This window comes from Podarcis filfolensis (genome assembly GCF_964270895.1).
Source record: "Podarcis filfolensis genome assembly, chromosome: 1".
Lineage (NCBI taxonomy): Eukaryota > Metazoa > Chordata > Lepidosauria > Squamata > Lacertidae > Podarcis > Podarcis filfolensis.
This window is the reverse complement of record NC_139604.1, coordinates 52,325,769-52,342,651: the sequence shown is the minus strand read 5'-3', so window position 1 is coordinate 52,342,651 and position 16,883 is coordinate 52,325,769. Positions and strand designations below refer to the sequence as shown.

At 48.2% G+C, this 16,883-nt stretch overlaps 1 protein-coding gene across 1 annotated transcript; it reads right to left on the bottom strand.

The window, feature by feature from the left end:
• Positions 1 to 2,086: 2,086 nt before the first annotated feature.
• DES (desmin) lies at positions 2,087 to 16,642 on the bottom strand. Its single transcript, XM_083591100.1, has 9 exons — positions 14,476 to 16,642; positions 10,110 to 10,170; positions 8,692 to 8,787; positions 8,295 to 8,456; positions 8,018 to 8,143; positions 6,997 to 7,217; positions 6,166 to 6,209; positions 4,122 to 4,204; positions 2,087 to 3,428 (listed from the first exon to the last, which is right to left on the bottom strand). Exons 1-9 carry the CDS (start codon positions 15,024 to 15,026, stop codon positions 3,387 to 3,389), a joined length of 1,386 nt encoding a protein of 461 aa, XP_083447226.1. The 5' UTR covers positions 15,027 to 16,642; the 3' UTR covers positions 2,087 to 3,386.
• Positions 16,643 to 16,883: the final 241 nt, after the last annotated feature.

Sequence of the window (16,883 nt, the reverse complement as noted above, 5' to 3'; positions counted from 1 at the left end):
CGATGGTCAGGGCAAGGGGGGTCCCAGGGGGGACGCACCAGAAACAAGGAGCCAGAGGGGAACCCCAAAGCAGCAGTGGAGGATCGGGACCAGTTTCCCCACCAGAGCGTAGTGGGGGGGAAGAGTCACATGTGTCAGGGGCAGTGCCTCCTCCAGAGAGGGAGTCAGGGCTGACCACGCCTCCAACGGAGGGGAGGTCAGTTGCAGCTAGCCCCCCCGAAGGGGGAAGCAGTGACAGCAGCAGTGGAACGGTCAGGAGGAAAGCTGCTGGCTGGGCGCGCGCGCGCCAAGTTCAAATGTGCAGGCGCGCGGAACAGCAGGAGACCCGGATGGGGAACCAGCTCCTAAAGCCCGCCGGAGGGAGGGAGAAGGCTCAGGGGAATCAGCGGGAGAAGAGGCTAGAAAGGGCGGAACCCCGGCGGGCAGGCGGACCCAGAGGAGGAAGGAGCAGCGGAGAAGGTGGAGCAAGGCTAGAATCTTAAATTGGTGTCAAGGGGGAGGAGACTCAGACGGAGCATCAGTGGTCTGACACTTAAGACGTGGAGCTGCGCGCTGCGGCTGTGGAAGTGAATCTGAACTTCAATAAAGACTTATATACTTAACAACGAAGCAGCGTTGGTCCTTTGTGAGCTGGGACCTAGGGTAGCTCTGACACATGTACATATACTTGTTGAGTATTTTCAGCTCATGGTCAGTGACGGCCGCCTTCCGTGAATCATTGGCCTGCAACAGGCCAGTGGACAAGCTTATAGTTTGCTCTTGAATTTCCAGAAGTCTCACCAAAAGTAAAGTCACATTAGTTTTTGCAACTATATTATGCATCAACAAACATTACATGTTATTAATATTCTCAGAGTGGCAACTGATAATATTTCAACTGTCAAAATGAATTTTTGTACTGCCTAAATACTTAGGAAGACAATTTCTGTGCAGAGACAGCCTTCTGTCACAGATGTATATTTATGTGTTAGTCGTGAAAGGGTAACTTGTTGATTGCAAGACCAATTTCAGAAACGAACATGTTTGTTACAGGAATGTAGCGATACTACAGTATGATAAGTATTTGGTGCTTTTATTGTTGATGATTAATGCTGGAAGGTTGTTTTTTTAATTATATGGTTGTCAGTACATATGTCTTACAAAGATGTTCAAAGCAGCCTGGGAATTATTATTCATTACATTGTAACTGCATCCATTGGCTTTGCCTGTTGCGTTTTCCCTGCTTTTGGTGAAGCCCACTTTTCTTTTGTTTGCAGATAGAAGTCAAATCTCCCACTGCTTGGGCTGCATTCGTATTTTAAAATCAGCAAATAGATTACTCAGGAGGGGAAGGGTTACGTCTAAATTAATCTTTTATGCACAGAAGTATTCCAACTATTCCTTTTGTCACACAGGAGAGCCCATTTCAGGAATGCCATGAAGCACCCTCAAACCTGAAGTTATAAATAACAGTCCTTAAGATTTGCATAGCACTTTGAAGAATGGAAGTGCTTCCCATGCATTATCTTAGCAGCAATCCTTCCAACAGCCTTGTAAAGCAAGGACAGGGAGACTGTGGCCCTCCCTAGGTTCCGGGACTACAACTCCCATCTCCCCTAACCATTGGCCCTGCTGGCTGGGGCTGATGGGAGCTGGAGTCCAACAACACCTGGAGGACCACAGGTTCCCCATCCCTGCTGTAAAGTAAGCCAGTATTGTGGGGCTGATGGGTGGATGGACCCCTTTCTTCCTGGGCATGGGGATATCCAGGAGACCTTGGGCTGCAGTACAGAGTGTAGGTTCATGTACGGTTGCTCCTGTCTGACTTTGAGGCACATTCATGTGCTTGTAACAGCTGCATGGCAGAGAGAAGTCTAGCTGGGTGCTGCTTCTCCCATCTCTGTAGCACTCCCAACGGAGGAGATGGTTCGATCAAGCCATTGTGTGTCACACAGCTCTCGAAGGCACAGAAGCCCAGTTTTGATTGAACATTGACCAGACAAGGCTTTTATCATCATTATTGATAAAGAATTGTGTGTGATCACATGGGAAAAAACTTGCCCAGCCAAAGGCATGCAACAGGGTGGGAAAAGACACAGACCACCAATTTTGTGCTCCATAGTTTATTAATCACTTGGCAGAGCCAGGGGCGTGCTGGGGTGGGAGGGTCAGGGACACACAGCATCTCTCCATCTCCTCCCTCCTCTTTCACTCACTCACCCACCATTTTTTTCACACTCTCACTCTCTCCCCCCCCAAATCCATCACCTGCCAGTTCCTTCTCTTATCTTCTCCAGATCCTGTAAATGGCCCCTTGTATGCAGCAGCCCCTACAAGAGAGATTGGGATCTAGGATGGGGATAACACTCAAGACAGGGATGCCTCTAGCTGGCACCTGTCCGTGCTGTTCTTCCCCTCCTCGGTGTTTCCCATAGCTCACACCCCAAGGCTAGGAGCTTTGCTTTGCAGCAGGTGTGGGTTCATTTACCCTAAGCAGTCCCACTCATTTCCTCCTTTAAGGGGGCCCAACCCTCCCAACCTTCTGCCCGCTGCCGTGGCAGGAAATCCCAGCATGGGTGGGAGGGTAAGCGCTTGTCTGAAGCCAAAACTGCAAGCTAAGAATATCAGGAGAGCTGCTTCCTTGGAGGGACTGGCATTCACTGAAGCTAGAGATAACAAGCCCCTCCCCACAACCCTCCAGGCAAGGAGTCCTGCTCCACTGCAGGAGGTGGGGTGAGGAGAGGCGCACTGTGGCTTTGGTCTCAGAGGCAAGGCTGGGCAATTGGCTCATCTCCGTCCTCTAGGCTGTGCCAGCTTCCCCTGCCTCCTTCCCCTGTCCCCTCATAGCCTGCAGACATTTCCGCTGCAGCAGACGGGCCTTGAGGGGACAGGGGGCCTGTGGCGGCACTCAGGCTGGGGGTGAAGCTTCACACATGGCTGTCGTCTAGGCTGGGGAGTCAGTGGCTGCATGGTGTGTGGGTGAGAGATCGACACTGCAGGCGGCGGCCGGAGCTTCAGACCCTATTGTAGCAAGAAGCCTCCCCACCCCCAACACAGGAAGGGCACAGGAACATATGCATTGATGCACACACACATACACAGCTGCCCCTCTCTTTCAGTCTTCCTAACCACATCCACCTGCAGCTTCTGGGACAGGAAAAACAGAAGGGGAGCAGAAAGAGAGAGGCGTTGGGAAACGGGGTGCAGGGAGAGCTATGCGCGCACACACACACACACACACACACACATGTGTATGTGTGCGGCTGGGTGTGTGAGGTTTTCCAAGTGGTGCCGTCACAGAATGGGTGAATGGGAGACTGCGTGGGAGCTAGCAACCCCGGGCCTTTGCACGCGGTAGGGGAGAGGGTTTTGAGATGGGCCAGTTGCCTCTCTGGGGACGAAAAGATCTACAGCATTTCATGTTGCTGCTGGAGGGCTTCGCTCACCACCTAGACAAAGGAACAGAAAGAAAGAGAGAGGAATTCAGTCCTGATGCACATCATATATTTAAAGCACATTCAACGCGACTTCCCCCAAGGAATCCTGAGAACTGTAGTATTCCCCTAACAGGGTTGCAATTCCCTGCATCCTTAAACTACAGTTCCCAGGATTCTTTAGGGGAAGTCGTGCACTTTAAATGTGCACTCGGTGTGCCTTAAATGTATGGTGTGGATCTGCCCAAAGGAAAAGCCTGGCTACCTCACATGTTTCTTATAGTCAGTTAGGTCCTGAGCCCGCTCCCCCCACCCCCACCGAGTCCTTGGCATACAGACCTCCCTCTCCCTGCAAGCCTAGGCATCCATAGCTCCTGGGGAAAGAGAAAGCTAGCTAGAGGTATGTCCCTGCTAACTCCCATATCTCCCTATGTTGGGAATGGCTATATGTTGCTGAACTGCAGCAGCATTCCTAAGAACAGGCCATGCTGGCTGAGGGCACTAATGGGTATTGGGAGTTCAACATCCTATGGAGGGCCATATGTTCTCCATCCCTACCCTATATTGCACCCTCAGCAGATTTCACTTCAGCTGTCCCAATTCCAGAGGGAGGAGGAAGAGAGAACAAGAATGCAAGCCCATTTTGACCATTGGTTTGCATGTCTCCCCCATTCTACCTCCCTGGCTTTTCCAGGTCTGCCCACTCACCTCCCCATCGCGTGTCTCAATGGTTTTGATGGTCACTGTTTTTTTGGTGTGGACCTCAGAGCCTCGCTGCTCTGGGCTGGTCTCTGTACATAGGAGAGAAAAGAGGTATCAGCTGGTGGTGGTTGTGCTCAGGTTGGTGTATCAAGATAGAGCACGGTCAATAAAAAGCGTCAGGCTGTGGCTGAGAGCCTCTTCTTCCTAGAACACCTTTCCCTCTTTCATAACATGCCAGTCCTTGCACAAGCCTCCTCTTCCTGGCGGTAGTATCAGCTTCCATCCCTAGACCAGCTCAACTTTCTACAAGTTCCATCTCCCACTGTGGTTTCAAAAGTCACTAAGAGAGGCACACCTTCCTCCGGTCCACATGGGCACATGCCTCTGTAGGCATAGGCACATTCAGCTGTGAATGTGTGCATGTTCTCCCATTTAACCCTGCCTTTGTTTTCACTCATCCCGTACAGTCAAACCTGGGTTCCCGAACGGCTTGGTTGCCAAACAAATTGACTCCTGAATGCTGCAAACCCGGAAGTAAGTGTTCCGGTTTGCGAATGTTTTTTGGAAGCTGAATGTCCGACATGGCTTCCGCTTGAGTGCAGGAAGCTCTTGCAGCCAATTGGAAGCTGCACGGTTCTGAACGGTTTCAGGAGTCGAACAGACTCCCAGAACGGATTAAGTTCAAGAACAAAGGTACCACTGTATATTAACTTAGAAGATGGTCACATTATGGAAACTGCAGAACAAAAAGGAGTCCCTTTCCTTCCCTGTTCTCTCCCAGCTTCATCTTATGGATGCACACGCACAGATGCAAACACTCTTTTGCCACCTTGGCACACAGTGCATTTATTCATTTAACCACAGACCACCTTTGGCATTGCTCTAGCACAGTCTTCCCCAAGGATGTCCTCTCCAGAAGTCTGGGACTGCAGGGGTAAGTCATGACTGTCCAAAAATCTGGCATGAACGTACGTCACCCCCACATTGTGCACCTCCTCTTTCCCTTCCCAACCAAATATAACACTACGCACTTGTGGCAAAGCAAGCCATCTCCAAACCCAGCTTGCTGGCTCAGCTGCAGCAGCAGCTCCAAGCCAAGGTCGGAGTCAGAATTGGAAACAACAACAATGATACTGATTTGACTTTGAACTTTTGCCAAATGAACTGTTTGAATAACCTATTATTGATTGAATAATCTTCTAAGGGAACATGCATTTGGGTGAAAAGCAGAAGTCTTCCAACAGAATCCAACAGAACTGGATGATGATATGTGATGGACTTGCAACAGTTTGTTACATAGCTAAAATAACGTGTCATGGTATTGAGTAAATATTGTATTGCATTGAATTTCAGCCTTTATAATTTAGTTTTATACATGCGGAGTTGTTGTTACTTTGATATATTATTTGAAAAGCAGTGGTCATCTCAGCTGGGATCAGTGCAGAACAAATGCGTCAGAAGGACACGCTCAGAGGGAGAGATGGGGTCTGTTCAGCTCAGGAGGCAGTCAGAACATCTCCAGGTGGAACTACTTGTTGTGTACAAATGCATGTAACATAACCCAAGTGTTAGTTGTAGGATTTTCAGCTGTAGGGCAAATCCGTTTTGGAGGTGTATTTGAAATCCAGAAGTGGAGGGTGGAAGGAAATGCTTCATCCTTCCTCCACCTCCTTCTCTTCCGCTGAAACTTAACGCCTAGCCTTAACCAAGGTACTTCTTTCAGTCCATCTGCTGGGTACAGCCACATTTACCCTTGCAAATGCATGTCTGGAACTTGGGGGGGGTTATGTTGGGAGAGGCACAATTTTTAACAGAAAAACACCCCTCCCTCCCCACTTTGCCCTCCAAATGGCTCCATTCCCTTGCATATGCTGGTGCTAGCAGGGATATTTAGCATGTAACTCACCACCATTTGATGCTCCCTAAATTGGGACTGATTCTTCAACTGCTGCTCCTCTCTTTTTTTCTTTTTAAGTGAACATATTAACATTCCCCATCCCCCTCTTTCTTTTACCAAATGCATAATGCACACAGGGATTATTTAACTTACCTCGGAAGTTGATTGCAGAAAAAGTCTGAATGGGCAGTGAAATTCTACACAGAAAAGGAGAGGAGAGTCAGTTCAGCCACAGACTTCTTCCTACTCAGATTCCCTTTGGTCTAACAGCCCTGAACCAACAATCACTATGCTCCACCTTCCACTTCTCTTTATGAAGTTGAACAGATTGTGTGCCTTTTGCTCATTTACTAGAAGATCGTTTCCAGTTCTCTTGTCATGGTTTCTAAACCTGCTCCTTCTCACATCATCCAGCTTCATTCTAAAACATGGTCATCAGTACACCAACATATTTAGCAAAAGGGGGGAGGGAAACAAGGTGCAATTTGACCTTTGAGATACTAGCTAGCCTCTTTCTTTCACAGCTGAAGGTTAGCTTATGGCTTGTCCACATGTCCACTTGCCCTATGCCTAGAAAACACGGGTCCGAATGGTTTTCTGTTTGCCCCACAGCTTTCTCCAGGAATACCTGTCTTTGGCATTGAATCAGAGGAAAACCCAACTGACGTTTGCTTTGATTCAACAGTAAAGATCAAGTTTTCCCAGGGGACGTGGTGGGACAAGTAGAAGTCTGGATGAGCATTAAATCATATGTCACCATAGAAGAGCAAATTTTCTTCCCAACTACAGTACCTCTTTGCTGTTAGGAAACACAAGGAATATAATGGGCCTTTGCCTCACCACCACACTAGGACCACAGGGTCAGCTGCTCAAAATCTGCTGCTTGCAGTTCCTCAGAGCAAATATATCTGGGATTAAACTGTCAGACAGTGCCCAAATGCACGTCCCAGGCCTGAAAAATTGCAGGTGGGGGGGAGCACTCACCTGCTTTCTTCACCCTCCAGCAGCTTGCGGTAAGTGGCAATCTCAACATCAAGGGCCATCTTGACATTGAGCAGGTCCTGGTACTCGCGCAGGTGCCTTGCCATCTCATCCTTCAAGTGTCGGATCTCCTCTTCAAGCCTCTGGATGGTGTCCTGATAAGTGCCGGCCTCGCCAGCAAAACGTTCCTCCATCTCCCTCATCTGTCTCATCAAGGAGTCATTCTGGAAGCATAAAATGGGGAAATAAGCACTTCAGAACCTCTGTATGTGTCTGCGTAGGAGAACAATAGTCACGTCTCAGATTCTTTGTTCTCTAGCTACAGTTATCCGATGAAAATCATGGCAGCAGGATGAGGATGGGTTACAGCATTTTAGAGGAGCAAGAACTAAACTTGATGAATGAGGGGAAATTGCAGAGTGGGAGGACAGGACTGGCAATCAAGAAAGGAGGCAGGACTCAAGAAGCCAGAGCTTCCACAAAAGCCCAGAAAAGAACAACTCTGTTCCACCTCCAGTATGCTGAATTTCAAGGAAGTGCAAAACAGACCCTCCAGATTTTGTGGGATGACATATCCCATTGGACATGGGAGGTAGATTCCAACATCTGGAGGGCTCCATATTGGCTACCCCGATCTCTATTTTGACTGGCAGGGACTTTAGTATCTCATCCAGAGGTGTTTACTAGTCCTTCCACATGAGATCCTTTAGCTGTAGATGCCCGAGATTGAAGCTGGGACTGCAGTTGTGCATAATATGTGTTTGATCACTGAGCTACAGGCCCTCTCAAAAGGGCTGCGAATGGCAATCACATCAGCCATCAACACAGAAATGCAGCCTGGTAAAATCAAGAGTCCTTTTTGTGTCTTGCACAGATCTCTTACGCCTCTTACGCCTCACTATCACTAATTAGTGACATTAGGAAAGAGTGATTAACATCATTTGACGTGGGGGCAAATGTTGCTCAATGGGAAATACTTGAATATGTGATCTGACTCTGCCACCAACTTGGCATGGCACCTCACCGTGCCCTTGAGCGCGTCAATCTCACAGGTGTATGACTGTATCTGGTGCCGATATTCCATCATCTCCTGCTTGGCTTGGCGCAGGGCATCATTGTTCTTATTTGCCGCCTGGGTCAGGTCAGACACCTGTATGCAGAGAGAAGGGATAAGATAAGGTGTGTGTGCAGATTAATATAAGAAACAAACCTTTACCATACCATAAGCAACAGCCCGCACAAAGCTCCCCTGACCCCACTGCCAATGCAACTTGTTTCCTAGGAGAGTGGGTGTCCCATACCTTGGACTTGTACCATTCCTCAGCTTCAGAGATATTCTTTGCAGCAATGGTCTCATACTGGGCACGGATATCACGCAGTGCTGCTGTCAGGTCTGGCTTGGACACATCCATCTCCACCTGGACTTGCTGCTCTTGTAGCTGTGATTGCAGTTCTCTGATTTCCTGGAGGAACCAATGGCAGCAGAAGATCAGGACCAGTGCAAGTAGGGCTAGACTGAAAGTCTTATAGCATAGTAATGTTCCCATACAACCCCATGTTCCACCCACATCCCTATCCACTCCTACTTAGTCACCATCCCCTTCAATGACTCCCCCTCTTTCCATCTGCCACTCCCCTTATGGCAGCCGTCATTTTAAGGAAGGAGCTGCAAGGGCCCTTACAAAGGTACACACTTACCTCTTCGTGCACCTTTTTGAGGAATGCAATTTCTTCCTGCAGTGACTCAATACGTCTCTCCAAGTCAATGCGGGCCAGAGTGGCTGCATCAACATCCTGCGATGGCAGAAAAAAGGAGACTTGGTTTCAAGGGTAATAAATGCAGTAGAGGCTGGCCACTATTTTAGGGGGTGAGGTGGAGAGGAAGGAACTCCAGGTCCTTAAGAAACATTTATTTCAGGCCTGACATGTTTTGGAATAATGCTTATTTGGAGGCACATTCTGAATCTGATGAAGTGCATCAAACCACCATAGTAGCTCTTCCAAAAAGCATCTTTTTTATAAACTAGAACTAGTTGCCTGTGCAGTCAGGTGCCTGCATAGAAGCAACACCCAACTGCAAAGGCTACTGGTTCTAGTAATTTGTGTAGGTGTCATTTTGGATGTTTTTCCCCAATACAAGTTATTAAAGTGGTTTATGTACTTGATCAGGAGTGCAAATCTCCAAAAGGATTATTCCAAAATGTGTTGAGCTTGAAATAAATCTTTATTCAAGCACTTGGAGTTCCTTCCTCTCAGTGATACTTTCCCAGTTTCATGGTCATTTTTCACTGTTACTGTGGCACAAATATGTTAAGGAGAAATGATGCTTATGTTTAACTATTTGCTTATGAAAAGACCATGAAGCTGCCCCTCCAATCGCTAACTAACATCATCTGGGAATTTAGCCAATAAGTAAGTTTAGGAAATGTGTGGGACGAGCTGTCCCTCAGGGCCAATCCACGATCCCTGAACTAGGAGCAGGACACTCATTTTCTGGCACTCATGCCTGACCCTGCTGAACACCACTTAAAGGGAGCTGATACATTCTTCTTCTTCTTCTTCTTCTTCTTCTTCTTCTTATTATTATTATTATTATTATTATTATTATTATTATTATTATTATACCTCCCTTAATCTGATGATCTATACCAATGAGGGAGCCCCTCAACACCCATTTTGCTATAGGTACCCCAGAGTGACTGAAAATATCAGTCCAGAACGAAACTTCATGCCCAAAGGTTATACATATTGGATTGTTAACTGATGTTGCACTACACAGTGTGTGTGTGTGTGAGAGAGAGAGAGAGAGAGAGAATGTAAAACAGTAGAGGGCGCTGCATCAATTTAATGGTGGCACTAAACTTTAGGAAGAAGCTGAGCAGAAGGGGCGAGAGAAACAATACATTCTTCCCAGACCTTGTGAATGCTCCTACAAGGAAAACTTTGCTCTTTGGAATATGGTGCCCAAACAGCCTCTGTCAGACAGTGGGACCATTGACTTTCGACGGAGCAAGACTCGCTCTGTTATTTCATGAGCATTTTTCTCATTCACACCCACTTACCCCCCACCCCCAACTGACCACACTAGAGGCAACCCAGGTAAGATCTGGACTTACAGCTCGGAAAGCAGCCAAGTTGTTCTCCGCTTCTTCCTTGAGATGAATTTCCTCCTGCAGCCTGGGAGAGTGAGGCAGAAAGGAGGGGTGTCAGACTGACAGATGAACCAGGCCCTCCAAGGCCTGGATATATAACACTGCATTGCACACACACATCCCAGGGGGCTAAAGCCTGTGCGTGGCTCCCTCAGAGCCCGTGACCTGTGACTCCATCCAAGCAGCAGGAGTAATGTGTGCGTCTGGAATGAGCTATTCTCTTGCATTCCAGGGGGTGGAGTGGGATCTGGCTGGGAGCCAGGCAGGGATAGGAGCTGGAACATGTCCTCTCATTGCCTGTTATAGTCAAAGGCCCAGGCACATAAGGCATGAGCTCACTCGTGGATAATGCTCACTCCCCCTTCCCTTTTAGGGTAGCAGTGCTTGGCTGCACAGAGGCGGGCCTGGAGCATGGGACAGGACAGACTACAAAGAAGAATCATGGAACAAGTGCTGAGAGGGGAGGGGTCTCCAGCCTGGGATTCCAGGGAATAATGTGGACCCCCAGCCTGGGGTACTGGGAAATGGCAAAGGCATGGCACAAGCTATAAAGATATGGGGACAGGTGGAATGCCATTGAGGTGCCAGAATGCCAGGGATGGTCTTCCAGGCATTTTGACATGGAAGATGCGTGACATCACCTAGGGGGGATTTGGACACTAAGGGCCGACTGTGGGCATCTGAAACTCTGATCACAGACAGCACTGGGATCCACTTTCTGGCAAATACTGACCCCTTTACTATTGAACTCCACACACTAAGCCCCCACATACTCTACAGTGGCGGCTGCAAGGCCCTGGCCCCAGACTGTTCTAAGCTTCTGACATCCAGGACCAGACTGGAAAAAGCTACCTAAGACTACTACAGCATCAGTGTTTGTGTAGTACTCTTGGTAAGTAGTACTCTTTTTTGTGTAGTACTATCCTAATGTGGCTGATTTACTATACTTCCAACTAGAGTGGGTGCTCTGTTAGAGCATTTAACCCTCAAGCAGAGGGACCAGCTTCTTCCCTGTGGTTACAAAGGGCCATGGAGTTCACAGTTCACTGCAAAAGTGCTCCATCGCGGGCCACACCTGCAACATATATTTAAAGCACTCTCATACTACTTTAGCAGGTCTTACTTCCCCCAACTGTAGTTTGCTAAGGGTGCTGAAAGTTGTTAAGAGACCTCCTCACAGAGGTGCAGTTCCCAGCACCCTTCACAGACTACAGTTCCCAGGATTCCTTGGGGGAAGCCATGACTGTTAAAAGTGGTATGTGTGCTCTAAATATGTGTGGATGTGACCACAACTGGGGCACCAAAACGAGCAGGGCTCTTGCAACTTTCAAAGTTGCGCAAAAGAGGGCAGTTCAGCGGGCATAGCTTTGTCATGCAGACTTCCCCCGGTGTGGCCTGGGAGAGGTCTTTGCTCCCCGGGACTCTCTATCATGATTTCTCCTTTCTTTATCCTTCTAAAATGCCAGGATTTCCTGTCAACGTGCCCAGCTTTGATGGCTCAGCATTCCCTGTTTCCGGCTGTGCCCAGTTGTGCCCTGTCTGTCATAAGGGAGCTAAATCAGGAGGAGAAAATCTAGAGTGTCCGATTCCCTCAAGCTGGCCATGGTTTCGGGGGACTAGGCCTCATCCTTCATGAAAGGAAGACACTAAGATGCTTCCCCCTCAAGGGCCTACATTTCTAAGAGGCTGCTTAAACTTCAGGCCCTGAATTATTACCCAGTTTTACCCAGAATTATTAATAATTCAGGCCCTGAATTATTACCCAGAATCCATTGCTACCTAGAAGGCTGCTTTAATGGGGGGGCAGTGTTGAAGGAGTCCTTGTTTCACTGTTTGGTGCTGCTTGTGACTCACTTGCAGGCCTGAAGTTGACTTTATTCTTCTTCACTGTGTCTCATGCTCAGAAGTCCTGTACCTAGTGATCTATAGGCTTCTTCTTGCCCTGACCTGGAATTTATGGTTTGTGGTTGCAACAGTGTAAAACCGGCATGGCAGGCAGAAACTGAGCAAGTCTGGCTTTCTCAGTGATTGCATCTCTCCACCGAAACAGCTGCATTTCTTGTGTCCTATGTAGCTGCTAAAGATATAGTGCAACCTTCACCAGAGGTCTTGAATTAAAACAGTGCATCCTTCACCAGAATTTTTGAACTACAACTCCTATTAGGCACAGCCAGCATGACTACCCTCCCTGGGGCAGATGAGAATTGTAGTCCAAACATCTGAAAGGTGTTGGTGAATGCTGGCATGGAGCTTCCCTCAGGAGAAAAAGGTGGAAGTCCCACCAGGGGCAGCTGCTCCTGTACTTGCAAAGCCAACCCTTGGTATTGGGGGCTGGTACGGATGGGAACTAGGCCGAATAAATAGGATGAGCTGCAGGGAACGGTGCCCTTCCCAATAACTAGTAATGCTTTGCCACTGAAGCGCTAGGAGAGAGATTGCTGAGAAGGAAATAAATCAGCTTTGGCACCGGATGAAGACCTGTGGTCCTCTGGATGTTGTTGAAATTCTCCCATCACTCCTTATCATGGGCCATACTGACTGAGAAACTGGAGTCCAACAACCCATATAGCTCAGGGTGTACAACATGAGACTCTTAACCTCAGGGTTGTGGGTTCAAGCCCCATGTGGGGCAAAAGATCCCTGTCTTGCAGGGGGTTGGACTAGATGACCCTTGTGGTACCTTCCAACTCTACAATTCTATGAAAGAAAAAACTCATTTGGGGGGCTACAGGTTTTCCATCCCTGGCTTAGACAATTAATGATGTGCTGGGTAAGTTAGCATCCTCACCACTGTACCTGCTGCAGCACTTCAGCATAATAATTGAAGGACGAGAGCAAAATCTGGAAACAAGATCTTATGACCATCCCACAAATATCTGTGCACATGTTTGGGGCACGTAGCTTGGAGTTGGTTATTTTTAAAGCCTACCCTATTCCTAAGGACCAGGATAAAGGTTGCAATGTTTTCTTATCTCAATTAGTCCTTACACCAATCATTTGAGGTAGGCTACTATTATGGCCATTTTATAGGCCTGTGATTGGTAGATCCTGTCTGGAGCTGGGATGTAAATGGACAGTTTGCAACAGACAGAGAAAAGGCTTAAGAGTGACCTTAGGAATGAGAGATAAGCTTAGGAGTAAGGTGCTCAGTCTCTTCAGCTTATCAAAAGAGAGGACAAGAGGTGATCTGATAAGAAGTGTAAGCAGCTATTTGCAGGCCAAGTGTCAAATGGTTTTCATCTCAAATAGTGAGGGCATAACAGTCACTTTTGGTTGGGAATTTACGCAAGATTTATTCTCATGAGAGAACAAACCTCAGTGTCTAATACTGAAGCATTAAACACTACCTGCATGTGTGTGCATCTGGTACAGGCATACATGTGTTCAGTTATCCACATCTTCCAAATCAAAACAAGTGTTTAACGAACACAATTTAGTCCCCTTAGCTCAATAAAAGCAGTGGTGGGGTTTCTTGGCTTGGGAACAGATGGCACAGTCTCATCAGCACACTGTGTCTTTAAAATATATAACTCTCTAAACGAGTGTAAAAATTTCTGAAGACCCTTTCATCTTAGACAGAAATAGTTGCACTTAAACCTGATTGTGCCTCTTTACAACAAATGTCTACGTTTTACCAAACCATCTGGGCTTCTTGTGTTTATAAAGATTTAAAAGAAGCTTAAAAGTGAGAGGCAGGGCTGGTGCGGCAGAGAAGTCTGGACCATCACTGGACACACCCTAAACCCTGTTCTAAGAATAAGCAACTTGGCATGGGGGCTTGGAGCCTATATGGGGAAGAGATGCTTGGTTTTGCTGTGCCTTAGGAAAATGACCCACTTGTCTGAGATAGAGCACAGTCCTGGGGCATCAGTTATCTAGAAGCCCTCGGGTGTCAAGGCCTTTAAGATCAACTTTACAAAGAAGGAGAACACCTAGATACCTTCCATGAAAGGGATTGGAGTCTTGGGCAAGGACTGGGGTGAGTGTTCATGGCAGTTTGGGCCAGAGTAGGGTAGTATGGAGAAAAGGACAGCATCAGGGTGAAGGATGCCCAGTGCATAGGCAAGGCACTCTCACCGGCCAAGGCCCTGGTCAAGGGTGGCAAAAGGTAGCCGAGCCTCTGTATTTCTTTTTGAAAGGCCAGGGATGGGAGATGATGACAACCGCAAAGTGAATATGCCCTGCCTTGCCCTGTTCACTCTGCTTCTGGTCAAGGAAGGCCTCTTGCTCAGGACAAGGAAAGAGCCCCAGCTACTCAAGCAAGCATGGGGAGGGGATGAGCTTAGCAACCAGCCCATGGCAGCAAGGGCTGCTGGCACCTTAATCTCACCTCTGCTTCAGCTTCTGGAGGTCATCCAGCAGATTGTCCCTCTCCACATCAACACGTGCTCTCTGGTTGGTCAGCATCTCCACCTGGCGCCTCAGCTCCCGCAGCTCCTCTTCGTAGATCTCGGCCACCCTCGTGGGTTCCTTGCCCTTGAGCCGGTTGACTTCGGCCACCATGAGCGCATTCTGCTGCTCCAGGTAACGCACCTTCTCAATGTAGTTGGCGAAGCGGTCGTTGAGCTCCTGCAGCTCCACCTTCTCGTTGGTGCGTGTCTGCAGGAACTCCTGGTTCATGGCATCGGCCAGGGAGAAGTCGAGGAGCTCGCCGGCACCCTGGTAGGCTGAGCGCAGTGGGGCCGAGTAGCTGGCTCGGAAGCTGGACAGGCTGGGTGGTGCGGCGCTGCGGGACACTTGGTAGACCCGAGAGGAGACGGAGCTGGAAGAAGAGCCCTTGCTACCGAAGGAGGCGCGCGGGAAGGAAGGTGAGGCTGAGCCAGCACCAAAGGTGCGGCGGTATGAAGAGAGTCTCTGGCTGGAGGAGTAGGATTGGCTCATGGTGGCGGCTGGACAGGACGGAGGCAGAGAGAGAACAGCTGCTCTGGGTGAGCAAGTCAGAGTCGGGACGGGAATCTGAGCTCTGGCTATTTGTATCCCTGAGTGTTGACATCATCCCACTGTTCCCTCCCCGTTTCCCCCTTGCCCTCCTCCAGCTCCCATTTTGGAACAGCTGTGGATTCCTCTTGTCAGTGAGAAATCTCTTGTGGGGCGGGAACAAGCCAGTCATGGGATGCAACAGTTCCGTTCTGCTAGGCAACGGCTAGGCCTCATCTGGGAGTGGGCCCAGATCATGCCCGTGGGCCCTGAGGACGATGGTCAAGGGATACTGTGAAGGAGGGGGTGAAGTGGAAAGTACCAGCTTTGGAAAGTGAAAGGGGATGTGAGATCACTGAAAGAATAGGTCAGGCTTGATGACGGGGGAAAACTTTCGGATATGTAAACAGCTATGCCAGGACCATGGTTTGGGAATAGGGGGAAAGAAGCAAACGCTATATTAGGACATTGAAATCCCACCACAATGAGAAACATAACAATGCAAACATTCAGTACAAAACCACACACAGACACACACAACCCTAAAGGTTTTGGCAGAGAAGCAAGTTCTTGGAATGAAGCCAAATAACTTGCAAAAAGAGGCAAAAAGGAATCTTTCCCAGAGTAGTTGAAGCATATTTAACCTGATATTTATTCCTAGCTAATGGACTAGATGGGTTCTGGATACCATTTCCTACTTATGGGTTTTAGTGCAGCCAGTTATCATGCCAGGGATTAGTCTTTATATATTTCCTCAGGCAAGTTCCAAGCTGTGGAGAGTGAGGGGAGTCAATAAGCCTGTTTGCTTTTTTTCCTAAAAATGTTTAGCGATACTCTCATTTTGACTCAAGAAAATCACCGTTTTATAGTTCAAATCGGGAAAAATAAATAGTAAATGGACAAAAGTACAAAGATTCACAGAATTTTTAGGGGTATGTGTACCCCCAGAAAAAAAGCACTGCCTGTAATGTCCACAGGCTTCTAGTGCCCTTCATCTCACCTCATACAAAACCCAAAGGGAATTACGGTCTCCTAGGCTTAGATTTTGAAACCAAAACTAAAAATCCAAAGGGCATTGCAATCTCCTGGGCTTAGATTATGAAACCAAAAACAAGCTATATGCCCAACAAGACTGGGGTATCCTGGCCTGTACTCCTTTGCCTCCCACTTTGGGGGCTGAGTCACTGGCAACCTCCTTGCAAGATAATACCAGCCTGCAGTGAATCACCCTGTTTGTCCATGTGCCCAGAATGGAGCCAGCCAGTGATGTCAGAACCTATGCTCCCTGAATCTCCTCCCCCTTTGCATTCCCCAGGTGGCAGCCACTAAACCTAAATAGCCCTGCTGCTATGCTGCCTGCCTGTCAGAGTGCTATTCAGAGCCAGGGGGAAGAGGAGGGGCTGGTGAAAGTGAAATTAACCCTTTCTGCCCTTGCGGACATAAGAGTATTAGAAGAGTCCTGCTGGGCCAGGCCAAAGCCCTAATCTAGTCTAGCATCCTGTTTCCTACAATGGCTAACCAGATGCTTATGGGAAATCCACAAAGAGGACATAAGCCCAATAGCCTTCTCCCATGTGACTCATATCTAGAGGCACAATGCCTCTGATCTTGGTGGTAGAATATTGCCAGAATGGCGAAACAGTGATTGCTTTATCCTCCATGAATTTGGCCAATCCCCTTTTAAAGTGACCTGAGGAATAGGGAAACTTCACACTGTGCATAATTTAATGCACCTCTGTCATGTCCCCTTCCTTGCTAACAAGGCCCTGACCTATAGGCCTGTGATGCCATGGTTCTGAAGATGATGATTTCAATGCCACT

Excerpts from the sequence above, each read along its gene's own strand:
- DES (XM_083591100.1), bottom strand. The coding sequence starts at position 15,026 with ATGAGCCAATCCTACTCCTCCAGCCAGAGACTCTCTTCATACCGCCGC. Across the intron at positions 10,171-14,475 it reads CTCCAGAAGCTGAAGCAGAG|GCTGCAGGAGGAAATTCATC; the intron begins GTGAGATTAAGG and ends TCACTCTCCCAG. Across the intron at positions 8,457-8,691 it reads TCAAAAAGGTGCACGAAGAG|GAAATCAGAGAACTGCAATC; the intron begins GTAAGTGTGTAC and ends TGGTTCCTCCAG.